Raw genomic sequence first — 27189 nt, forward strand, 5'->3', positions numbered from 1 at the left:
GAAATCCCAAAGAACTGCTGCCAGGCAGTGCAAAGTAGACAATGGTGAGCTAGATGGACCAGTGATGTGACTCTACGTATGGTAATTTCTGATCTTCCTGTGTATTTAATTCAGTATGGTGTATACTGGAAATAATAGAACAAAAAGTTGGAAAACATGCAAGACCCTTTTCGTGAGAGTTGGAATGATCATTCCCTCTATTGCCTATGTTCAGGCTATGAGGGCTGTTGTTTATGTAGCAAAAATGGCAAAAGCTACGCACAAAGGGCTTGGCTGAGCCCCAAGGTTTGCAGAAGTGCAATAGCAACAGCAGCAACAACATCTTTAGAACAAAAGAAACCCTGGGGTGGGGGGAACCCCAAACACCCCAGTGAGGACTTGCATATGCTTACTGGCCATGTGATGTTGAGGGGATGGGGATAGAAACTGGAGGTGGGGTGGGGGTAGGGCAGGGATGCGGGAAAACCAGCATTCTACAAGGTTTTGTTCCAGGTCCTGCTGGTGTTATACTAGAAACATTCTGTACAGATTGATGAGTTCAACTAAATATTTTTCCATTGTTTTGTATTTTTGCAGTAGTAATCTTTAACCAGTACCAAAAACGTTATCCTACCTTTTAGTTCATCGGGGTCCCCTCACAAAATAAAATCAATACAATATTGATCTGTATCTGTATGTATCTGTACATACATACAGATGTATGTATCTGTACATAATACAGATAGTACAGTTGCTACATAAAATGACAATAATAAACATAGTACAATAATTGCATAAAATCACAATAAATGAAAACAGCATAATACTCCCATAAAATAACCATAAAAACATTGACGAAGAGTTTTTGTTTTAAAATTAAATTTGAATTGGCATTCTGATAATTTTTAAGGTACAATCCTCAGTTGGTATGGTGCTCTTCTCTGTTTTTACTAGATTTGTTTTTTTAGTATAAAACAATTCAGTTATGTGTTGATAATTGCTGTGCTCCAGAAAAGAAAATATTCCCCCCAAAAGATAAGGGGTTGGATCCAGATTTATTCGAAGTGAACTTCTCCACCTCTTCTTCCCAAGGAAGCCCCTCCAGCTCCCTGAAAATGCTACATAGAGAGGGCAGTATCCGATGGTGGTCCTACCTAAACTCAGCCCATTCATTTCAATGGATCTACTCTGTGTAGGAGTACCAATGGATATTACCCAGAGTCAGGAGACCTTGCTGAATGGCGTGAGCTGTGGTGTATGAGGGTGCCCAAAATCAGCCGGTTGGCCCTTCTTCAAATGGGGCACTTCTTTTTGCAGAAAGTCCATTCCCCTTGCTGAAGTTGGATCCTGGATCTAACCTAATATACCCTAACCTGGCATTGGTCATGTGAATCTTTTGCTGGATTAAAAAAAACGTGCAAGAAGCTATTACATGTAGCATTACTATTACTTGAACCCCAGATCTTGGAGGCTATGCACACCGTTCTGGTCACTGGATTGAGACCGTGCACATGGTGCTGAATTGATAGTGGCAGCTGCCGTCAGCGTTGATAGCACTGCCCATCTGTTGGGGAGGTAGATGCGTGTGTATCTGCTTGCATAATCTGCTGCTTGCATGCACAGATCTCTGGTTTGAGGCCATAGAATGTATAAGCTGTGGAATCCCTTGGATTTATTGGAATTGGTTCTATCTAAATCGATTGGTTCAAGTTACATCTCTTTTTGTTTTGATGTCAAATCATCATATTAACTATCTCATTTGGAACACACAGGCGAATAAGATTTGTTTACCTTGATCTTTATGAGATCTTTTGCTAATTATACTTAAACCCAACAAAAGCGCCACAGAAAATTAACAAGATCTAGAAATCAATCTCTATTAATGTTAAAGTTTTTTTCCGAAGGGATATTGGTCATTTACAGTGAATAATCGATTCTTTTCTATATTGGAATAACCAAAATTTTTAAATGCCAAGATTTTATACACAGCTTTGTGTGAAATCTCCTTGATTTTCTTCTTGTATATCTGGGATTATACAGCAACCCTATCATTGAATTATGCTCTATGGGCAGGATAGGTTCACTCCTAAGCTCCCCTGTGCTAGCAGAACCCAACAAAAAAAATTGTATGCTGCCACATAGAATTACCACATGTGGAATATGCTGACAGAGCACTGTCAGTGGGAGGGTCGAAATGAGGATGGAGCAGGGTGTAGCATGGGAGGGGTAGAGCCTAGTTGGAATCACACACTTGCCCAGGGCTTGTTCCTCTTCCCTGTGACAACATAACATTACGAAAGAGGTGGTGTATGTCAAAATATTCACTGAAGTTAATAGATGGCCCCAGATCACTGCACCTCTACTTGGAGGAAAAGGCTATCAGTGGCTATGTGCTACTTCCAGTACCAGAGGCAGTGAGCCCATGTACACCAGTTGCTGGGGAACATGGATGGGAGGGTGTTGGTGCACTCATATTCTGCTTGTGGGTTCCTGGTTGACAGCTAGTTGGCTGCTGTGTGAACTTAATGCTGGACTACATGGACCCTTGGTTTGATCCAGCATGGCTCTTCTTATGTTATGTTCTTATTTCCACAGTTGCAATGGAAGATAGAGTTCCAACTAATGCTGTAGTGAATTACAGCATACCATAGGATGTATAAGGCACAGTCAGCAGAGACCATACATCTTTGTATATCAAAGTAAACAGCATGGGCCTACACCACTCTGTCCTCCTATCCATAGAACTAAAGAGCACTGAGCCAAGTGGGAACATGACAGTGGGTACACTGATGAAAGGGCACTTCGCACGAAGAACATCACTACAAGGGGGAGACCAACCTGGTCCTATACATTGGCCAGAGAGGGCGGAGCTGCAGGGAACTTGCTCTACCCCTCCCTGCTAGAAAGATCACACAGCTTTCGGTTGACCCTGAAAGGTTTATAACTTGGGTGAACCACTCAGGGGAGCCACAAGGGAGCAGAGGGCCTGGGCTGTAGTTCTTAAAAATTGTTGGTGGGTGGTGGGCTTTGGGGTTGTATTTGTGATTTTAGGGGTGGGGTGCCCACCTGATAGGTGGAAGTGAGGGAGGCATGTGTCCACCTGGTGGAGGCAGCGGGGGGAGTTTCTGGGGGCCACAACATACCGAGGCTGGGCAGCAGAGGCTGGCGGAGCGCTAGGGGCAGGCCATGCCAGGTAAGGGGAACAGGGAAGAGATGCGTAATATCTGTCCCCTGTTCTGGGCCTGTCCAGAGCCGAAGGATGGCTGAGGGATGCATGATTCCATCCTCTGGCCTTCGTCTGCTGCTGTGTAATGCCAGGTCCATTGCCCATAAAACATCTCTCATCCATGACATGATCCTGGATGAGGGTGCGGACCTGCCATGTATTACGGAGACCTGGCTAGATGAGGCCACTGCTCCCACTCTTGCGGCCATTTGCCCAGCTGGATTTTCATATGCGCAGCAGCCGAGGGCTGGGGGTCAGGGAGGGGGAGTGGCTGTGATCTACTGGGAGCTCTTGGTCCTCACCAGACTCCCTCTCCGGGAGACCGGGGCTGCTGATTGCATGTACTGGAGATTGGGCCTGAAGGGCAGTCTGGGGATTCTGCTCGTGTACCATCCACCCTGCTGTACAACAGATTTCCTGGCTGAGGTGCTTGAGGTGGTATCTGATGTGCATGTGCAGTCCCGTAACTTGTTGGTGTTGGGAGACTTCAATATACATTCGGAGGCCATCCTCGTGGGGGCACCTTGGGATTTCATGGAGACCATGACTTCCTGGGAGCTGCACCCAATTCCATCTGGGCCCACCCATGTAGCTGGTCATGCATTAGACCTTGTGTTTGTTTTCGGAGAGGTGGGGAGTGATCTGGAAATTGGGGGTATATCCACCCAGCCCTTGTCAGATCACTACCTGGTGGGGTTGGACTTAGTGGTTCCACAACCCTTTCACAGGGGTGGAGGACCCATTAAGATGGTCTGCCCCAGGTGTCTTATGGACCCAAATGGACTCCTGACTGTGCTTGGGGATTCTTTGGAGCATGCAAACAGCCCCTTGGTTGAGACCCTGGTGGATGGCTGGAATGCTGCAATCACCAGGGCATTAGACATGTGGCTCCAAAATGCCCTCTCCCCCTGAACAGAGCTCAGACTGCACCATGGTTCACCCCACGGTTGCGAGCTCTGAAGTGGGAGGTGAGTGGTGGTGGAAATCTTGCTCCAAAGACAATCGGACATGGGTTAGAGCTGTAGCTTCAGACTACCACATGGCGATAAGATCAGCAAAAAAGAATTTGTATGCTGCCTCTATCGCATCTGCAGAGTACTGTCCCAGGAGGCTGTTCCAAGTGGTCCAGAACCTGGTTGGTCCAGTTTTTCCGGAACCAATGGAGCATTCTAAGGCCTCCTGTGTTGAGTTTGCAAAGCACTTTGCAGATAAAATCGATTGGATCAGGAGTGCTATTCCGTGCGCTGTGGATACAGTTAGTGAACAAGGGGCAGCCAGTGGCAGACTGGTTGTGTGGGATCGGTTCCAGCTTCTTCCTTCTGAGGAAGTGGACAAGGTGCTTTCATCTTTAAGGCCAGCCACCTCCTTACTCGATCCTTGCCCATCTTGGCTCATTATGAGCTGCAGGGAGAGACTTGGGGAGGGGATCAAGGCAGTGGTGAATACCTCCCGCAAGGAGGGAGTGATGCCATCAGCCCTCAAGGAGGCGGTGATAAGACCACTGTTAAAGAAGCACTCCTTGGATCCCCAAGACTTGAACAACTTCCACCCAGTCTCGAATCTGCCGTTGTGGGGCAAGGTGATTGAGCGGGTGGTGGATTTGCAGTTGCAGGCACGCTTGGAAGAAGCCAATTATCTAGATCCATTTCAGTCTAGCTTCAGGCCTGGGCATGGGACAGAAATGGCCTTGGTCGCCTTGGTGGATGATGTGGGGAGAGCTCTGGATAGGGGCAAATGCTCCTTCCTTGTTCTTCTTGATCTCTCAGCGGCTTTTGATACCGTTGACCATGGTATCCTCCTGGACCGCCTAGAGGGGTTAGGCATAGGGCACACTGTATTGCAGTGGTTCCTTTCCTTCCTCTCTGGCAGGTACTAGAGGGTAACTCTGGGGGAGGAGACTTCAGACCCTTGGCTGCTCACTTGTAGGTGCCACAGGATTCTGTTCTCTCCCTGATGTTATTTAACATTTATATGAAGCCACTGGGGGCTATCAGGAGGTTTGGGGTGCAGTGTCAGCAATATGCAGATGACACACAACTCTCCCTCTCATTTAAATCCTCGCCAAGGTTGACTGTAGAAATCCTGTCTAAGTGTCTGGAGTCGGTGAGTGGCTGAATGGAAGGAACTAAGCTGAAACTGAACCCCGACAAAACCGAAGTACTTTTTGTGGGAGACAAAGGGAGATTGGGGGATGTTGACCTGATGTTTAATGGGGTGCAGCTACCCCTGAAGGACCAGGTCCGCAGTCTGGGGGTCATTTTAGACTCCCAGCTGTCCACGGAGGCTCAGGTATCAGCCATGAGCCGAGCAGCGCTGTACCAACTCCTTCTGATACAGCGGCTGTACCCCACCTTCCTAACCATCTGCTCCCATCAGTAGTACATGCCCTGGTCTCCTCTCACCTAGACTACTGCAATGTGCCCTATGTGGGGTTACCCTTGAAGACGGTTCGGAAGTTGCAGCTGGTGCAGAACGCGGCAGCCCACCAGATTATAGGCAGCCATCGGCGAGATCACATCACTCCAGTGCTGAAGGAGTTGCACTGGTTACCAGTTGTTTTCCGGGCCAAATTCAAGGTGTTGGCATTGACCTTTAAAACCCCATATGGTTCCGGCTCAGTTTATCTTAAGGAGCGCCTCGAACAACACCAGGGACACCACTCAATGAGATCAGCCTCAGTAAGCCTTCTGTCTGTCCCATCAGCCTTTTCTGTGGTGGCCCCCACTCTGTGGAACTCCCTCCCTAGTGACCTCTGCCATGCCCCCTCTTTGATGAGCCTCCGCCGGTTTTTAAAAACCTGGCTGTTCAGGCGGGTATTTGGGGTGGGTTAGGGTTTTTTAAAGCAGTGTTGTTTTGTTACTTTGTTTTGTTCAGTTGATTATGTAAATTCATTCTATTTTGTGTTATTAGTATTGTACGCCACCTAGAGTGGCCCGGGTAGCCAGCTAGATGGGCAGCTAATAAATCTAATAAATAAAATAAAATGTTGGAAGGGATTTGTTCAAGGGATTTGGAAGGGATTTGCTTAATGTGTTCAAAGGGATTGACTCCTGTGTAAGTGTGCATAGGGTTACAACCTAAGGCTCACAACAAAGTAGGGTGGGCATATGACTAATGGTTGTCATCTTACGGGCACCTTACCCTAAATGCCTACTAGAAATTCCAGGTCTGCTGCTACAACTGAGGCTTCAGGGACAAGGCACCCTACACATGTAATCTCCTCACCCCCACCCCAAATACACACATACGCTTTCCAGCAGTACAGGAAATTGTGCACTGGCACAATACCCCTCCATTATTCAACAGGTGATAGCACTGTCTCCCATACAGGATGAGCACGCAAGTTTAAGCAAGAGTTGCCAATGAACCCCCAACTGCAGGTAAACTTCCACCATGCAATGATGAAGGTGCTGGGGAGCCTTGCAATGCTTATAGGTGGAGTATGGTGTTCATCTAAAGTCATTGATGGGTAGACCCTAATGACTCATCTGTCCATATAGGATTGAACCAGGGCAAATGGAACAGAACAAACCTCTGCAGCAACTTACTATATGGGATGGTCATGTGCTAATGACCCCAGTATTTTTCATAACAGGTGAATCTGCAAATGGGGACTAGACTACGTAGGGACTTGCTGTCAGAGCCAGGGTGCTGGACATGGGCACATGGAATGGAAGATGACCCAGATGGGGGCACCCATTATTTTTATTATTACATTTATATCTTCCCTGTTTTCCTCTTGCAAGTGCCCAAGGTGGCTCACATGGTCATCCTCCTCTCCATTTTATCCTCACAACAACCCTGTGAGGTAGATTAGGCTGAGAATCAGCAACCTGGTTCACATGATCATTTTGATCCACTGTTCTGTAGCCTAACCCCCACTTGTAGGTTGTGTTGTCTGAACCCAGCAAGAGTGGGTTGTTGGCATGGTTAACAAACCACCCACATACATAAAGCAGCCCATGGGTTTGTTGTTGTTAACCACACCAACAGCCCACCCTTGCTGGGTTTGGACAGCACGACAGCTAAGAAGCAGGGGTTGAGTTACAGAATGGGCATCTGCAGGCATCCAGCACGTGCTATAAAACACAGTGGCTTATATAAGCCACTGTGGCTGAAAATAATTGTGCGAACCTGCCCAGTGACTGTCCCAAAGTGAGCTTAGTGGCTGAGTGGGAACTAGAACCCAGGTCTCCTGAGTCCCAGCCCAACATACAGACCACTACATTGCACTGGCTCTCTAGAGGGGTGATCAGTCACCGAATACCCAGTATCTTGATCAGTGAGTATCTTGATCACTCAATGAATACCCAGTCACAAGTACTGTCTGTACCAGCTGCTACCTTTTACTTGCATGGCATATGCAGGCAAACAGTTGGAGGCAGATACAGGTTAGGACTCTAATCAGGAGGCCTGATACAGGATCTTGGTGTATTAATCATTGGACTAGCGCTATTATGTGGAGAGCTGATGCATCTGATTTCTTTTGGGCTAAGTAGGAGCTTAAAGTCAAAGTCTGTAATAAATGAAGTGCTACCAGTCTAAGGAGGATCATTTCCTAAGTGCTCTGTCATGTCCAAATTCTTTAATATAAATGCTATTTTTCTTTAGATATCTATGGAACTTGAGTAGTTTGGTCAATTTCATCTCTTTTGTAAGCTTGATCTTCTTTAATCATGATACCTACTATGGTTGGACTGCATCATTTTGTGTCGTCTCTTTAAAATACAATTTTTATACAATTCAGTGCCAACCAAGAACAGATGGTATTTTGGTTCTGAGCTAGGATTGTATTCATTTAGAAAAGAAAATAATTGCTTCTTTTGGCACCGTTGTCTAACATGCTCTATTCCAGGGATGTAGAACGTGTGGTCCTCCAGTTGTTGTTGGACTATAACTCCCATCAGCCCTAGCCTGGATAGCCAATGGTAGGGGCTGATGCAGTCCGGCAGGATCTGAGTTGCAGTCCAACAGTATCTGGAGGACCACTTTTCCACATCCCTGCTCTATTCACATATGTACAGTACAGGGGTGGGACAACTTTTTAAAAAATGTTGACAGCCACATTCTGTTGAGGCCAGTCTCTCAGGGGCCGCATACCAAGGCTGGGCTGGAATTGGTAGTGAGTAGAACCAAAACCAAAAGTGGGTCGTGCCAGAGCTGATGGTGGGCCACCGATTTTCTTTCTGCCATCCCCTTCTCTCCCCCTCTCCCTTCTTCTCCCCAACCCTGAAAATCTTCTCCTGAGTGCAGCAACTGTGCATATAAAAACAGGCCCCATTCCCTTGAATAGGAGCTTTAGTGTAAGTCCAGTTGTTGCACAGGGGCGACTGAGGTGGGGAGGCCACAGGCTGGATCCAAAAGTGCCATGGGTTACATCCAGCCTACAGGCCAGTGGTTTCCCATCCCTGGCATAGTAGCTAGTGCTTAAATTATTACTCTTCAGTGCACTCCTGAGAGCTTAGTGTGTCTTTCCTTTTAGTGGGCCTTCGTTTTTACCTGGATCACATCTGTCATACATAGCAAAGTGAAGTTCTATAGATAAATTACGTTATAGTTGTTTTGTTCTCAGCTGCTCTTGTCATTCAAGTGTCTGTCGTCATAATTTACATGAATGCTCTGCTAATAGTAGAGGATATCTTTCAGCGTGCTGGGTGATAGGATTAAATAACTCTAGTGTGAAAGGTTCTCCCTTATGCCTTTTAAAATTCATCTTTAGTTCATACAGGCAAACTGCCATACAAGAGTGGTTTGCACTCATCTCAGCTTCTGGTGGACAGCTGTTTGTACCTTGAATTACAGCTGATGCTAACTGGCTGAATCAGCAGGCATGAAAAGGAAAGAAACAACTATGTGTGGAATCTGAACAATCTTTCTTCATATTAAGGCTTGAACATTCTCTTTGCCTTGTAACTTGAGAACAATGAGTAATCAAGCAGAACTGAAGGATGGTAAATCCAAAATAAACAGCAAAACTCAAGGAGAAACTCCCTTGCAATTGAAACTTTAAAAAATACACAAGCCAAAGCGAGGCACACCTCTAAAGAATGTCCATTACTTTTATTGAAAAAAGATTACTCACAATGACACAATATTATTTGTAACAATATTTATCTTCGCTGGCTTTGATTTTATAAAGATAAAGTAGGCTATAAATTTTAAAATCTGTGTGATTGTGATTTCTGTAAAATCAATCTCCCATGTGTTCTTTCTCTAGAAGAACTGAATTTCATTGTGGAAATGGCAGCTTTCTGTACACTGGCCCGCAAAATGCTTCCATAAAATAACCAATTTCATGCAAATAAACACTGTAGAGTTCTAATAACACTATCAATTTCCTCCCCCATCTTTAAAAATAAGATTTCTGAGTGTGTGTGTGTGTTTTAAACTTCCTTTATGGACATTAAGGCAATTTCTTGCTGTCAAGAATTGTGATAATGGGTTGCATCCGATGCTGTGCTCACGCAAGAATGCTTGCACAAGAGGAATTCCCTGCCCCTGTTGCCCCTCCCAAAAGCTTATCCCAAGGATTGGGGAACCCAAGGGTTGGGAAAGGCATGAGATATGGGGTGGGGATACTGCAATTGGAGGGAGAAATTGGACAGAAAGAACCTTCACAAGCACAGTTTAGGTGCAACTCAAGTGCTTCTTCCTCTTCCAACCAAGAAGCTGTCTAGTGAATTCATAAAATATCCTTGCTGCTTCCCTGTATCATGTGATCCATCCATTGTTAGTGCTGGGATCCTGGCTTAGATGGATTGGCGGCATTGTGCAGTGGTCATTGGATTTCAGTGAGCTGTAACGCACCTAATTTTGTGCTGGATTGTGATCAGTCCAGCTGTTTTCTTGGCTGTTGTCTTTTTTTGTATATTACATTGTAAAACTAAGAGAGGAAACGTCTGCTGTTGTCACTCACTTTATTTGTTCTGCAGTTGAGCAAGAGATTTAACCTTCTAGAAGTTCTGCCTACATTTTTATGTTATTCTTTGAGTGAAGATTACAGTAATTTGATTTTGGCATGGTGATGAGTTGCTTTTAGGAAAACATAATAAAGATGAAAAAATGCCAGAGACAACGAAGAAGTTTAAATTTTAATTGGAATAAAACTTTGAAAACGGTTTCTTAGCTAAAAAATGCAGATATACTATTCTTTATATTTTTAGAAAAGTGTTTCAATAGAATATTCTAATACTGACATTTTTGAATTGCAATTAGTGTCTTCTAGGGCAATGGCTTCCAAAACCTCTGTTGGATTCATTGGTTTGGGTAACATGGGAAATCCAATGGCGAAAAACCTTGTAAAACATGGCTATCCTGTTATCGCCTATGATGTATTTCCAGAAGCGTGTAAAGAATTTCAAGAGTTGGGTGCACAGGTATAGTAGTCACCATGTTATTAATTTATTTTTTTTTTTGTATTTTGTGACCTCGCCCTATCACCACCTGTACTCCCTGCTTCATATGTACATGATTAGGGCACTCCCAGGTTTGAACAGGCAAGTCTGCCACAGTCACATTTAGTAATGTTTTCTATCACTACCTAGCAGGTGTTTGTGTTGTATTGTATATGGCTTGGATCCAGCATCCACCTTCTGTGAGAAGAAGGGCTCCAGTCATGGAAGGCCCTGATTTTGGGGGGTTGCCTTGCCCACACACACCACAGCTCACTCCATTCAACACAGTCTCCTGACTCTGTGCAGCATTTTCAGAGGGCTGGAGGGGCTGCTATGGGAAGGAGGGGGCAGGAAATCCACTTCCATCAGTGCAGTTGATCCAGCTTAAATCTGGATCCAACCCACTGATTGTGCCCTGGTTCAGATGTCATGGGAAACCATGATTAGTTAAAAGAAGCCAGGATCGAACCATGGCTTGACATCCTAGGTTGTGAATGAACCATAGTTGGAACAAACCAGTTCCCCAAATCTGGATGTAATGGGAATGTGCTTAGTTCAAAAGAGGAAGCTTTCAGTCTCCCTATACACAGAGAAGAGGGGAGGGAGGAAGGCATGTGCAGGCTCATTCTCTTAATGGGGAAACAATAGTTTCTATGTCAGGCCTTTGTCTTTTTAAGAGGCCATGTGCTGTTGTACTTGACCCAGTATTGGTAATACATTTGCTTACAGTTATTATTTTTCTTTTGGTCACCATTATTCCTCAGCTTAGAAATGTGCTTATTTTCTGCTAGTTGCTCAGCCCTCCTCCTCTTTCCCCTCTAGTTTTTTTGAGCAAACGTCTGTCTATTTAAGCCTAGAATTTAAGGTGCAAGATTCCTGTGCTTGCACATCTTTCTGGTAGGAATGCACAAGCCGCCCTTGGTTAGCTCCAGTAGGGGGCAGGGCTTTGTGTGCATTCCAGGGCGTCCAGGCAGCACTTGCAGCTACTGCTTCTGTCTCCCCTCAGCGGGAACAGTGTACAAAGCTCTAGGGCCCCCCCTACCCCCAGGAGGGAAAGTGACCCTGGGAGCACACGCAGCCACCAATGCTTCCCCTTTCTCCAGACCAGGTAAGTGTGGTGGGCCCTTGGGGAAGGGGTGACTGCAGAGGGGGTGGCTGCAGACACTTGACGTGCAGGTTGGGCGGAGCCTGCTCACATGAACTGCACCTCCTTAGAGGAACTGAATTGGAAGCTTGCCCTTACGAGTTGCCCAATTTGATACCTCACGACTTCCCAATCATGTTACAAGTTCCTTTAAAGATCTGTCTTACTTTTTTTAGTGGCTGTGTGATACAGAGCTAAGGAACACAAGCTTGGTGAGAGGAATTCTATCCAAACCCACAGTGCAAAAAACATTCCTTTTCAGTTTGACCTTATTTTTTGGTAAGGTGTGAGAGAATTCCTCTTTTCTTGGGAAGCCTTTCATGTACGTAATTGAATCCATGTCAGAGCTGCTTTGTCAGGTATGGCTTGTATAAACCTCAAGTGTAACTATCCAGCTGTGGTACACATTTTATTTTTATCTCCCCAGAATTCTCTTTGTTTTTCTGAGCCACTAGTTTTCCATTTGAAGTCTACGGTATATATTAATTTGGTTGTCTTAGACCCCAGTTCATTTTGTTCTGCCCCTGACAGGGGCACTATGCCTTCATGCTTAGCCCCATGCTGATTTTATACGTATATATATATATACACATGTGTGCGCGCACACACACGTATATACACATATATGGATAAGTTACAGTAAACTATGCATGTTTTGACAGAGAAAAGGCCTACATGGCTGGCTGGAGAATGCTGGGAGTTGTAGGCCTTTTCTTTGTCTAAACATGCATAGGATTGCGCCCTAAGGTTGCTATCTTATGCCCACTTACCTTGGAATAAGCTCCATTGAGCTCAACAGGAGTTCTGAGCAGACTTGTATAGGATTGCCCTGCAAAACATTATAAAATCATGACTAGTTAGTCAGGACTAACTTAAGCCTGATTGATTTCAGTGCATCTATTTGAAGTATAACTTAAGTCTGATTCCAAATGTCTTTGGACATTTATCATTTGATTGATAGCCAAATAATTAGAACAGCCTTCCCCAACCTGGTGTCTTCCAGATGTAACTACAACTCCCATCATTCCCAGACTGAATTAGCAACTTGGATATTCTAAGCATGAACAAATAAAGGGCTCTTAGTGTCTTCTGTCTTCAGTGTTTTTTCCCCTGAACTGATGACACCCTGGCTGAGACATATTATTATGTCTCAGTGTTGTCTGTTAACATTCATAGTGGCAGGAGCATACTGCAAGATTTCACAGCTGATTTTTGTGGCTTAGCTACATGGCACTGTCTGTTCGCATTCTCGTTACTACGGAAGCACTTTAGATCTTGCTTAAAATGTTGAACGATAAAACATGAAAGGATCATTTCTATTTCAATAAGCAACAGCTTGCTGACCTCTTCCCCTTCTCTTTCCTTTAAAAGGTGACTGATTCCCCAGCAGATGTAGCAGAAAGAGCTGACAGGATTATTACAATGCTTCCGTCTAATCCTAATGCAATAGAAGTTTACACAGGTACCAGTGGAATTCTCAAGTAAGTATTTCCTCTCTCTCTTCATTTAGTATCGTAATAAAATCAAGCGTTTCCATTACATTTTGCCTTAAGTGCCATTTACATTCATTTTCTGCTTGCCCGTTGAATTAATATGTTGCTAAATATATTCCACACCTCAGCAATCTGTGTGTGCAAACATTTCCCTGCTGTGCATGTAGCAACAGACTGCATCCAGCAATTGGTTATGCATGAGTTTTATCCCACGTGGTAGCCTGTGCTGAAGCTTCTGCACTAGTCACTCTTAGTGTGTAAACATCACCTTCTTCTGCTCTAGCAATTTTCTGGAGTAACTTAATAGTTTAGAAGTCCATTATCTCAATCCCATATATTTTTTTCCAATGAAACTCAAGAATCATTTAAAAAAAGTTTACCAAGAGAATAATACTTACGAAGTGTATGTAAGTATTTGTAACAATTTATAAGAGGGGTGGGGAACCTCTTTCAGCCCAGGGGCTGAATTCCATTTTGGAGAAGCTCTCGGGGGCTGCACTGCAGTAGCAGGTGAGGCTGAAGGCAAAAGCGGTGGGGCCCAAAATACAAAAAACGCCCCACCAGCATATTGTAGTTTAAAGCTCTTACTGCCAGTAACTAAGCCTTAAGAGAGGCATTTCAAACTTCTTGAGTGCAGAGAAACAGCACAAAAGCTGGGAAACCATGCAACAATCGGTGGTTAGGGGAAAGGGGGTGGAGCCAGGGGAAGGGGGTGTGGACTTCTGGGGAACCATGGAGGACTAGATTTGGCCCCTAGGATGGCCAGATTTGGCCCCTGAGCTTGAGGTTCCCCAACCATGCTTTATAACTTGCAGAAGATTGTGGTGTCACCAATTAACCATGAATTGACCCATACATTACGTTCAGCATCCAAATCCCTCCTCCGGATGCCTCCTCCAAGGGAGGCGCAGAGGGTGGCAACAAGAGAGAGGGCCTTCTCGGTGGTGGCCCCCCAATTATGGAATTATCTCCCTGATGAAGCCCACCTGGCGCCAACATTGTTATCTTTTCAGCACCAGGTTAAAACTGCCCTCTTAGCATTTGGCAATCCTGGATCATCTTTGACTGATGGTTTAACAAATTGTTTTTAGATATACGTTGTCTCTGTGCATGCTACCTATTTATGTGGTTTTTATGTAAATGCTTTTTTGTACTTTGTGTAAGGTGTTTTAATGGTTTTTAATTTTTGTGAACAACCCAGAGAGCTTCGGCTATGGGGCGGTATAGAAATATAATAAATAAAATAAATAATAAATAAATTACTGTTGTTAATTTATGCACTGCATGCCATTATCAAATACCTCATTCATGATGGCTGAGTTTGTGTTATGTTTCATGCTGTTCTTTTTATTGTGGCAACTTCTGTACCAGAGCTGTGATGTCATTATTGGTAGGTGGTAGCAGCCAAAAAATATCATGCCTAATTGTTTATTTTACATAACTGTAGATGTCAGTATTATTTTTTTTTTAATTCAGGAAAGTGAAGAAAGGTTCTTTGTTGATAGACTCCAGTACTATTGATCCTGCAGTTTCAAAAGAGCTAGCTAAAGAAGCTGAAAAAATGGGAGCTGTTTTTATGGATGCCCCTGTTTCTGGTGGTAAGTCCCTTCCTAAACTTGCATGTTTTTCCTGATAGCTGCTCCAGCCACTCTTTCATCCATTTGCATGACTGATGGAACGTGGCTTTTGTAGTCATGCATTTTGTTGTTCAGTCGTTAAGTTGTGTCCGACTCTTCGTGACCCCACGGACCATAGCACGCCAGGCCTTCCTGTCCTCCGCTCTCTCCCAGAGTGTGCATAGGGATGGACAAATCTGACAATTTTGGGGGTGGTGGTGGTCTTTTCCACATTTTCTCATTTTTCCAGCCTTACTTTTGTTCTGTCCTGTTTCTGCATCAGTTTGTGGGGATTTTCTTTTAGAAGTCCATATGAAAATGTGTATGCCTTTTCGTGCACATTTTCATACTCATCTTCTGATAGGAGAACCATTTCCCAATATTCAGAAAACTGTGAATTACCGAAGGATAACTGTGCTTCAGTTTCAGATATATGAATTAGATAAGTTTGCTTTAATACTGAACCAAACTCATTTCTCCCTCATTGCTAGTCTGGCATCAAAGCTGATGGGCAACCCCCCCCCCCTTTGGAAAATTAGAAAGGGGTCTTTACATATGCCACTTTTGGGATTCCTATCCCATGTGTTGAGTTCTGTATGCATTTCATGTGAAAATATTCACTTCCTATCAACTTGACCTTTACTATGATTAGGGCAAATATTGGACTACAAAATATGGACAAAGTGTCTGGAACAATGAGGGCCACCACCTGTGTACTCGACCTTTGCCCTTCTCAGCTGATTAAATTGGTCAAGGTGGGACTGATGCCATGGCTAAGGGAAGTGATTAATGCCTCTTGGCAGGAGTGGGTTGTTCCCTCTTTCATAAAAGAGGCAGTAATAAGACCCTTATTAAAGAACCTTCTCTTGACCAAGGAGATCTGTGTAACTATAGGCCAGTCTCAAATGTACTATTGGCTAAGGTGATAGAGAAGGTAGTGGTGTTGCAACTCCAGATGTATCTGGATGAAACTGATACTCTGAACCCATTTCAGTCTGAGTCTAATGCACAAGTGGTTAGGATATGGGACTGAGATTGCTTTGGTCACCTTGGTGAATGACCTGTGCTGGAAACTGAATGGGCGGAGTGCAGCCCTATTAGTTCTCTTGGACCTCTTGGAGGTCTTTGATACCATCGACAATGGTATCCTCCTGGACTGCCTGGCACGGCTGGGTCTTGGGGGTGCTGTTTTGCAGCAGCTCCGGTCCTTTCTGTTGGGCCATGTTCAGAAGGCAGTTCTGGAGGATTAGTGTTCAACTCCACAGCTTTTGGCCTGCGGTGTCCCACAGGGTTTGATCTTCCCTCTTATACTGTTTAATACTGACATAAAAACACTGGGAGAGGTCTTTTGGAGCTTTGGGATAAGGTTGCACTGATATGCTGATAACACTCAGCTCTGTTGTTCTTTTTCACCTGACACCAAGGAAGTAGTGAAAACCCTTGAACTGTCACGATCCTTTGTCCTCCCCCTTCACAGTGAACACACTCTAGGATACTAGGCTTCAGGCTCACTACTTTATTAGTTAACGACTAGCTTCCTTACAAATGCAAATTCAAGGGAACTTTCAGACTACAATGAAAACAGCTAATCCACACAATTATGAATATCAATAGACGAGCCGAAGTGGAAGTTAGAGAAGTTGCCAGCAGTCTGAACAAGAACTTCTCGGCCAGACTTGCTTCGGATGGATGCCCCTCCCTTACGGTGGCTCCCTCCTACATAGGCTTTCACGCGTAGCTAACCTAGTGGAGCATCTGAGCTCTGCCTCTAACTTTACCTGCTTCACTCTGCAACAGACCCTGGCATCCCTCAAGTCATGGCCCTCACTGTCCTCCTCCCCTGAAACCTGGGTTCTCATGGAAGAGGAAAGGGGGGGGGTCATTCAGGCTGAGCCATTTGTGATTCAGGGTCTTGGGAAGAAGGCCTTGCAATATCTGAGCTCATCAAGGAGGGAGTCTCCCCCTGTTCTGGCTGTTTTTTCCTTTCTGAATCTGAGCTGCTAGACATCCCCGCCTGCTCAGATTCATTCCTGACATGAACATTGCCTGGGTTTGGTAATGCGCTGGATCGGGGTGAACAAGCTGAGTTTAAACCGAGACAAGATGGAGGTGTTGTTGGTCAGCCTGACTTGGGGGTTGGGATTCAACATGTTCTGGAAGGGGGTCCCAGGAAGGATGCGCTCCCCATGAAAGATCAGGTCCATAACATGGGAGTGTTCCTTAATCCTATGCTGTCCCTGGATCTTCAGGTGGTGGCAAGGAGTGCATTTGCATGATTATGCTTAGTGTTCCAGCTGCAGCCCTTCCTGAATTGGTCTGACTTGGCAACAGTCCATGCCTTGGTTGCATCATGTTTAGACTATTCCAGTGAGCTCTACATGGGGCTATCCCTGAAGAGTGTCTAGAAGCTTCAATTGGTGCAAAATGCAGCAGCCAGGCTGGTAACCAATGCACTGCATTGGGACCATTACGCCTGTCCTGAAAGAGCTGCACTGGTTGCCAGTTACTTTTCAGTCACAATTCAAGGTGTTGGTTTTAACTTTTAAAGCCCTAAATGGCTTAGGACCTGGCTAAGGGACCACCTGCCCTGCTATGAGCTTGCCAGAGTATTAAGATCTACAGGAGAGAGCCTTTTGAGGCCATCATTACCCACAAAGGTACGTGTAAAAGGGCTTTCTCCTGTTTTACTCCCAAAATATGGAACACGCTCCCTCAAGAACTACGATTGGCCTTCTGTTCTCTTGGCTTTTAGAAAGGGTGCAAAGATGCATCTTTTTAAGTTAGCCTTTTAAAATGTGTTCAATGTTTTAATGTTTTCACCATTTTTAATGTTCGTGTTTTCATTATTTTATGGATTTTATTGTTTTAAATTGTTGTACCCCACCTTGATGGCTTTTTAGTAGATAAGGCAGTACATAAATGTGAATAAATCAATACATAAAATACATCTGTTCCTTTTTATAGCAAGGACACAATTCAGCATGGACAAATATACTTGATGCTCACCGATTTCATTGAGATGTGGAGTATTTTTTTAACTATGCACTGGGTTGTGGCCAAACTGTGTGATCAAAGAAAATGTTTATGTTTAAGCCCCCACATCTTTTTGTGTTACTTACAAATATCCCATTAGAAGGCAAGTAGAAGCAATACTTCCAAGATGACACTGTTTTGAAGGAGCTTCTCTAGGAAAGCTGGCCAGCGCCATCTTGATGTCACTTCCTTCCATCTGCCAAAGGAGGCAACTGTGCTGGTAGGATAGCAGCAATGAAGGAAGTATGGGGTGAGGAAAGAGTGCAGAGTTGAGCTGGGTATAGGAGAAGAGCTGGCTATCCACTATTAGCAGCCTCTCTCGTTCCAGTGGACCCTCAGACACATGCTAGTGAAGTCCTAGTAATCTGAGGCTAATTCACAAGTAGTCTGCACAGGTGGTTTTGGGAAGATGGGGGTGTTATCTCAATCCAGTATTCTTTTATTCAAGCTTTGAGAGTCTCTGCCAAGGGAAGCCAAGGGTCTCCAACAAAGAAAAACCCCTCCTAGTGTGCAGGAAGGTGGTTTTGAAAATAAGTATGCAAGTCCACTACAGACTGTAATGCTGTGTTGACTAGATTGCATTTACGTATATTCCTGCAATACTGACTATATTAAGCCTGCCTAGGGCTAGTAATTGCTTTAGGTTGGATTACACTACTTTTCAAGGCTGCATGGAGGAGAACATTCCTTGTTAGTGCCCTTGCTAGATTGTTATACATAAATATGTGAGTCCTAAAACGTAATGTTTGTGCTGAATTAAGAAAGGGTTAAAATTATTTTATTAGAAATGTAATACTGAATGTGTATTAGCTTTAAAAGTGCACGTCTTCCACAGAATGTGTCAAATGGAAAGATATGCATACTGTATCAAACTTACAGTGATATCAGTCTCTTTTGATCCACATAAATTCCACAGTCCATTATTTTGTTCTAGCATTGTTGTTCACGTGGTACACTGTTAAGAGACTTGTACACTGAGTGTGTTAAATGAATTAAAGATAGACATAAAGGGAAATAATAGTTTCCAGGTCTGCTTTATCTTAACCTTGGGCAGCCAAGGACTAATTTCTCCTTATGGAAAGAGGCCTGAAGGCAGCACACCTAAGAACGTAAGAAGAGCCATGCTGGATCAGACCAAAGGTCCATCTAGTCCAACATTCTGTTCACACAGTGGCCAACCAGCTGCCTGTAGGGAATGCACAAGTAGGACATGAGTGCAATAGCATCCTCCTGCTCGTGTTCTCCAGCAACTGGTGTACATAGACGTATGGCCTCTGCTACCTTCCTCCTGCCAAAGCAGTTGTTGAATGCTCTGTTCACACAACAAGATCAAACTTTTTGGAGGGTAAATCTCAACGGTTGCCATCAACACAAGGAATTCCAAGAGATTTCTGCTACAAACTCATTTTCTGACTGTTGGTTATTCACATATCACGGTATAACTCTACTGAACTGTTAACACCATTTCCCAGAATTAATATGGATGGTATTGCTAGTAACTAAAGAGAGATAACTGAAACACCCTTGATCTTGTGACCTTTTGGAATCTAAACTGGTCTGGGGAAAAAAAGGTTATCCCAAGATAACTGACAGACCCCCTCCCTTTCTCGTTTGGTTTAATAGCAAGCTGCCTCTGAACCTTAAATACTTAAACTCTGCAGAACAGTCTACAAGCCTACTTATAGAAGGAAGAACATCTGAAATTGTCATGCATTCATAGATAAATTACTGCAATTGAGTTTTTAAAAAATGATTTGCTTTTTCACACCAAGCTCTGCGCTGGGCAGTAGCATATCTTACATTTGTACAAATGAACATGAAGTGCCTTTCTGTTAATATAAATCACTTAAATGCACTCTTTAGCATTTAGGTTTTGAAATATATACACAAATTTTCTATGTAAAAAGGAAGGCATGTTGGCTGTGGCTAGAGAGAGCCTAGTATATATTGTATTTAGCTGGAATTTCTTTTTAAAAATGAACCTTGCATCTTCTCATTCAGGAACTGAAGAGCTGTTGTAGGCTCATGTAGGTAACTTGTGCTAGTCTAAGGGAATGTTTGCTTTCTCAGCCAAATCAAAACCTGCTTTTGCTATCTCCTTGGTTTCAAAAGAATTTTTCCATGTGGCATAAGGAGCTTAACATCTGTGAAAATAAATATAAAGCTGCATCAGGTGCACAGCTCTTATTTCATAGTTCTTTGGATCTTCACCACACATGTTTGTTTTTAACTCTGGCAAATTATTAAGTAGATGTATTCCCACCGAGTTCAATGTCATTAAAATTACAAATTGAGTGTGCTTTGATGGTTATCTAAACATTTTGAATGGGAGTTTGCATTTTTGGCTTATTTATTTGTTGAATTTATATCCCACCTTTCTGCCAGAAGTGGCGGTCAGTGGCTAAGAGTCAATTATTGATATAAACAATCTCAGTTAAAACATAAAAACAAATAAAAAAACAATTAAAACACAGCAATAAAAAGAAATAGACAGCACCCAACCAGTTAAAAACCCCTTCAGCAACAAATCACCTTACATGGCAAAGACCTGCCTGAATAAAAATGTCTTTAGCTGCTGGTGGGAGGACAACAAAAGTGAGCCAACCTAGCCCCCCTTGGCACAGAATTCCAGGGTCTGCAAGCAGCCACTGAGAAGGCCCTCCATCACGTCCCCGCCAAATGTGTCTCCAGTCATGGTGAGAGTGACCAAAGGACTTCCCCAGGAGACTTTAAAACCCAGGCAGGCTGATGTGGGAGAATGCAGTCTTTTTATACTCATAATTATGTGAACATTGGAGATTTATTTATTTTATTTACAATATTTATATACTGCTCCACATCAAAGATTTCGGAACAGTGAACAGCAAGATAAAATAATAAAATCCCATAATTAAAACAATTAAAACATTTTAAAAGAGATTGGATACTAATCTTGTAAAAGTATCACCTGACATTTGGTTGGTCCTAATAAAAGTATTGCTCAACTGTGAATTCTGAATTTCGTCTAAAGGACCAATGTGGCTTCTTCTGCTTTTTGTATAACTTGGTCAATACCAAATTTAGCTGTTTAGAAGAGAGATCCCAAAATTGAAGGAAGATTGTTTTCTACCACCTGAAAATGGGACTGTACGTGGGGGAGGGGTGTGACCTCCAGCTCTAGATAAAGCTGTGCAAACTGTTTTTTGACATTTGTTTGGTTCTGATAAAGTTATTGCTCAAGTGTGGATTTTGAAAAGATAGTACTGGAACTTGTTGCTGAAAGGAAGTGGAAGGAGTATCGCTAGGTGGGTGAATTTGGATTAAGATCAGAAACAAGAATGGAATAAGGAGTATAAAGCAACATTGGCTACCAACAATGTGTCAAGGTACTGTCTCAGGAACAGTGTATGGTAATGGTGAAGAAGCAAAGTACAGGAAGCAGGCAGTGCAATCAGTGCAAACCCAGAAAGAAGATAGGCAAGCAATTTCAGCCAAGCTGTGGCTTAACCAATACTATGTTGTTTAAAATCCATTTTCTTGTACTTGGGTTTGGCAAAGCACAACACAGAGCAAATATTTGTGGTTTAAAAAGAGGGCTGTCCTTTCAACCTTCAAAGAGATCTATGTTTGTACACTATTCTCTGTGTTTTATGTGTCTTCCTTTTTCCAATACCCCGTTACCATCTCTCTTTTTTAAAAAAAACAGACCTCTGCAGGAATATGTAATTCGATGTTCTCCATGTTGCCTGGATAAATTCCCTTCCAATTGTATCTTGCCTGTGTGAAACTGGAATATGTTAAGTCATTTGTTGATGTTGTAGTGACAAGTATAAACTGAGAATGAAGAAAGTGGCATTGGTATGCACAAAAGCCTCTTTGTACATACCATGTTGCCATTGTGGCATTTGCAGGAGTTGCTAATGTCAAGACTAAAGTATCCTTTATGGAATGTAGAGTTTGTGTGTGCATGTGTGCATTTTTTTTCTTAATGGAGTGAATAACATATGTTAAATGGTGCCATTTTTACTAACTTGTATAAATGATTCCTAGAAGATTGAAACAGTAGGCAGCAGAGCTTGTTAAAGACTTCTTATTTTACAAGCTTTAAAGAATTCAGAATATGGCTTGGCTCCTTTAAAAAAAAAATAAATCCAAACTCTCTTATAGACTTGGTTTTAGAGCCAGCATCAAGTCTGTACTGTGCTTGTCTTTTTAAAATACAAACATGCACTCTTGCTCTTTCTATTTACTGAATCAGAACTCTACTGTTTCCACTAGACCTGTGTCTAATTTATGATGTGACCACAAAAACTAAAATTATTTATATGTTGGCACAAAATCGCACCACTGTAGGTAAGAGTCTGTTGGCATTTCCATTATAAATCCTCCCTTGGAGAAGTTTATAACTTGGCACTTTTACTTTGCTTCAGGCTCTAAACATGCTGTTTTTGTCCAAGCACAATTGGGTGGTTTTAAAAAAAACACAAAAATTCATTTAAATAAGCTTTGGTCACTTATTTGTGTTTGAGAGCTAGTATTGCAGACTAGAGTTTAGGGCATGGTATTTAATTTGAATTGCTTATATTTGGTCAAAACTGTGGTGAAATAAAATAATAGGCTCTTTTAAGGGACCTTACCAACTTTCCCCCCTCTAACATTACTAAATGGCTTGGTTATACATGTAATAACCTTTTGTGTGATGATTTTTTGGCATAGTTCTGCACGTTCTAGTTTTTTCTTAAGAAATCATAGGCCAGAAGTGCATATTGAGTAAGATAAATGCTTTAAAGATTTTTTAAAATAGCCCATAACATTAGTCAATAGATGTAGGAATCCATGCTTATCAGATACACTGGATAATAGTAAATGACTGCCTACTTGTCCCATGAATATGTTCATGATTTTCCCGTATTTTTAGAGCTTTAATTCTAATCCTCCGTCCTGAAAATCCTTTAAAGATGAACTCCGCTAAGGTTTTGCAACTCTGCCCGACATCATTAGTATTAAACTGGTAGGAAAAGATACCTCAAGGAAAGGGGGATCAACTAGTGGGTTGTGAGCATTTTGCATTACAGTTACTGATTTAGGCTGCATGTGATAGTACAGTTGGACTAGAAGCAGTTTCCAGGGGAATTGGAACAATTGCTGTCTAGGTTCCTAGGACTCACAAAGCCCTTTGCCTGGAAGGGCTGAAACTGTTTGAATATCCCTTCCCTGGCCCTCTTGTGTTCATGCTACACGCCAGGGCTAGTGTCAAAGGTAGGCATGGTTGGGCACTGGCTGAGGGCCCACATCCCAGCAGGAGCCCACTGCCAAGAGCCCCCTGTAGTTTTTCCTCCTCTTCACCATTGTGAGCTGCTTCTTCCCCTGCCTTTCACTCTGGCCCAGACAATGGCGATGGGGGAGCAGCAGATGCCATGGCCTGCTTGCTCACTGGCTCTCTGCCTGTCAGTCAAGTAAGTGGTAGCAATGATAAAGAGGATGAGGAGCAATAGCAGCTGGTGACAATGGTGGTGAGAAGGTAGGTTCATTGACAGAAGGGGGCCATTAAGGGTCTCTTGCCCAAGGGCCCTCCAAAACCTGTAGCCGGCACAGCCAGGCACTGTCTTTCGCTGTCTTCTTAGTATGTGGATCTTTGTGTCTACTGGTGCCTCTTTGTGGGAAGGATAATGAGTTTTTGAGACAGGGTTTGAGGGGGGCCTGGCAGGGCCAGCCCGAGGCATTTTGCTGCCTGAGGCAAAGAAGAAGATGGCGCCCCCTCCCACTCCATGTACAAAATTCAACTGGACTGGCAGAGAAATCTGTCTTCAGCACTGAGGATGAGACAGCGTCCTCCACTGCACCTGAAGGCAGCAGGCTAAGTTGGGGGGCACAGAGCAGGCCATATAGCACACAGGTCTCTCCTCCAACACCTTGCTGCCATCTCCCAGCATCTGCTGCCTGAGGCAACTGCTTCACTCTGCCTAATGGTAGGGCTGGCCCTGGGGCCTGGGTAAAGCACCCTCTGTTGGATCCCTTCTCTGTCAGTGAACCCTGGTTGTGGCCATAGCTGTGCTCTGAGCAGTGCTAGCTAGCTGGATTTACCTGCCATTTTGATTTCCCACAACGTCCCTGATGTAGTGTCATTGTGGGAAATTTAAAAGGTGGTTAGACCCACCCCTGATGCTTCTCAGAGACCAGCCCCTTGGGGGGGGGGAGTTTAAAAGTATGTTGGGGGAGGCATCAGCACTGAACCTTGCCGGGGACCTTGGCAGCTGCCCTACAATACGAGGTACTAAGGCTAGCTCTAAGTTGAGATAGGCAATTAGCAAGGAATGACTCAAACTTATTCTGGCACGGAGAAGTGGAAATACCAGTTTTACTGGATGGATTTGTTGTCTTTTGAAAGAAGAAATATTCATGTGCTTCAAATATTGGAATGATCTCTTGGTAAACAAAACTATGCTTATCTTAACTCATCCCTTCAGACAGCTCCTCTTCAGCGAGTGACTCCATTTCAATTGGTTTCCTGGCTACTCAGTTCACTAATGGAGGCATATTCTGTTTTTTTCTCCTGCTGCTGTTTTGGGCTGGAGCTCAAAACTACTGTTTCCAATGAAATCTCAGTTCAGGATTTCACAACCTCACAACATTCTTGGTGTGAACAACTCTGAATATCTTCCATAGCTGCTGATAAAGTGAAAATGAATTCCCTAAATTCCGTTCTAACTCGGAATTATTCAAAGCAACAACCCCTAAAATATAAAGTGCTGCGAGGAGAGGAAAGTTTATTAGTCGCAAGGTACTTGTTTAGTAGAAACAGGCTAAAATATACCTTGAAATAGTATTTATTATTTTTTTGCTTTGTGGTTTGTCTGGAATTTTAGCTATGTTCAACAGCCAAATATCTACGTAGGTTGCCCAAAATAAATTGTGTGTTGTCCTTAATCCTAGTGCTGATAGTTTACTCAGCTGGGCTTGCATTAGGTTATGGGTTTCCTTGTCCGCGGTCTGTGTTGTGAGTCATCTGGAAGTGTTGTTGGATATAACAATCTTGAAGCTATCGTCCCTCTCTGAGGGTAGAACTCAATATTTGGCAGCAAATACAGGATTCCCCTGCCTCCAGCGTACAAAGTGTGGACAGGAGTGGCATTTGTTGGAGAAACACTGGGTAGAAAAGGGGAGTAACCTTTTTCTACGTTCCTCTGCAAATCCCCTTCCTTCTGCCCCCACTTTGCACACTGGAGTCAAATTGCCCTTCAAGAAATAACGCTTTCCTAGCTAGAGCTAGGAAGTGTTGCGATATTTTTATGATGTATTTAAATTCAGAACAATCCTGAGTAAATGTAATGGCTAACTTTTGTTGCTTTTATTTATCATTCAGTTAAGGATTTAGCCTAATTCTGGGGGCTCTGCACCTTTAATCATGTTTCTTTCATGGGCTATGATCATAAACAAAGAAAGAGACAGGAGCAGGCAAAGGGAACATCGGGGCCTATTCCAATTGGACTGTCCCCACCCCAGGGTTATTTGACATCAACTACCCTGTGGTTAGGAGCATCAGATGCTGGCTCCTGTTCAAGTGGAACTGGTTCTGTTATTTTGTTGTGTTTTTTGAGCATGTGCTTCTTCCTGTATGTTGTATTTTATAAATATTGTAAACCACTTTGAGGACTCTAGTCAAAAGTGGGATATAAAGCTACTAAATAAAAAGCCTGCAATCCTGTAGCTAGCTACTTCCCTGGAAATAAGTGCAGCTGAACTCGGTGGGACTTACTTTTGAGTAGACATAGGATAGTTCTTTGAATGGACTACCATATCAATTACATTTTGACCTTTCTTGAAACATGTCTAGTTGACATCTGAACTTATGAAAATGACAGGCTTGTGCAATCATTTGCCCAAAACTACAGGCAATAAAGTAATTGAGCTGAGGAGATGACCCATCCTGCACAAAAGTGGTCATAAGAGCAGGTTTTTAATTTCAGGGGGACTTCTTAAAATATTTATTTGGTAGTATTTTATCTCCACTATGCTATGCTCTTGTATTCCCCTGGGCCATTAGATACAGACATTGACTGCTGATTTCTGTAGAAGTTATCAGTAGCATAACATTCAACAAACTCCAAATGATATTCTAAGAGCTAAGCTACACCTTCAGAAAAAAAATCAAGGGTAGAGTCCTCCTGAACATGTATACCTTTAGAATTAGGTTGGAATTTTCACAATTGAAACCTTCCTCACACAACAAAAGCGTGGGAAACTTCTGTGTCCAAAGGAATTTTAGGCCACCACCCTTTTCACCAGCAGATTGCCTTTTCACAAGCAGGCATTTTTTTTGTCATGATAGAGAACTCGTATCATTTGGTCTGCTCTCTTGTAGTTTGAAGTGATGCAGTCCCAGGAGAGCTCTATGTTCCATGTCATTCTTCTGAGTGAGTAGATCAGACCTGAGATGGTATTAGGGCAGCAATTTGATTTGGAATTAGGGGAGCTCCTGAGGATACAATGAAAAGGTTCCATGGACTAATTTGGATTATTAAAATACAAGGTGCAATTACAAGATGGAACAGAGGTATCTGCATTTTTTTAAAAAAAGAGTGGGTATGTTTGATGAACTGATTTGTGTTCAGAGTAAGTTCAGAATCACTAAAGAGGTGGACTAAAGCAACAACCTCCTAAATTTTCTGATTGGCTAGCTAGACAACTTGCATCAGAAATGTTGCTTTTCTCACAATTGGTCAAAACAGCCCATCTCCATCAAGATGCCAAATTCCCTATAAATAGTCAAAGAGTAGAGATGTAAAATTTCTGGACATTTTGAAGCTATGGAAAACAATTTTTTTCCCCCTGTTTTTCCCTTATACAAATCTATGATGCAACCATACTTCGAATACTGTGTACAGTTCTGGTCACCACACCTAAAAAAGGATTTTGTAAAGTTGGAAAAAGTGCAGAAAAGGGCAACTAAAATGATCAAGGGGCAGGAGCAACTCCCCTATGAGGAAAGGTACAACATTCCGAATTGTTTAGCTTAGAAAAAAGTTGAGTAAGGGGAGTCATAAGAGGTGTACATAATTGTGCATGGTGTGGGGAAGGTGGATAGGGATACATTTTTCTCCCTCTTTCATAATACTAGAACCCGGGGTCCTCCCATGAAGCTGATGGATGGGAGATTCAGGACAGATAAAAGGAAGTGCTTCTTCAGACAGTGCATAGTTAGACTATGGAATTTACTTCCTCAAGATGTACTGATGGCCATCAATTTGGATGGGTTTAAAAGGAGATTGGAGAAATTCATGGAGGACATTGATGGCTTCTAGTCCTGATGGCTATATGCTACCTC

At 43.2% G+C, this 27189-nt stretch overlaps 1 protein-coding gene across 1 annotated transcript in view; it reads left to right on the top strand.

Moving 5' to 3' along the window:
- The window catches only part of HIBADH (3-hydroxyisobutyrate dehydrogenase), a 114039-nt gene that overhangs the window by 2882 nt on the left and 83968 nt on the right, over window positions 1-27189 (top strand). The window contains exons 2-4 of the mRNA XM_084858498.1: window positions 10421-10581; window positions 13115-13224; window positions 14713-14834. Of these exons, the coding sequence (XP_084714624.1) occupies window positions 10421-10581; window positions 13115-13224; window positions 14713-14834 (393 nt within the window). The remainder of the gene's footprint in view (window positions 1-10420; window positions 10582-13114; window positions 13225-14712; window positions 14835-27189) is intronic.

Source organism: Heloderma suspectum, chromosome 5 (assembly GCF_057233095.1).
Source record: "Heloderma suspectum isolate Gila_16-S chromosome 5, 16-S_ref, whole genome shotgun sequence".
Classification (NCBI taxonomy): Eukaryota; Metazoa; Chordata; class Lepidosauria; order Squamata; family Helodermatidae; genus Heloderma; species Heloderma suspectum.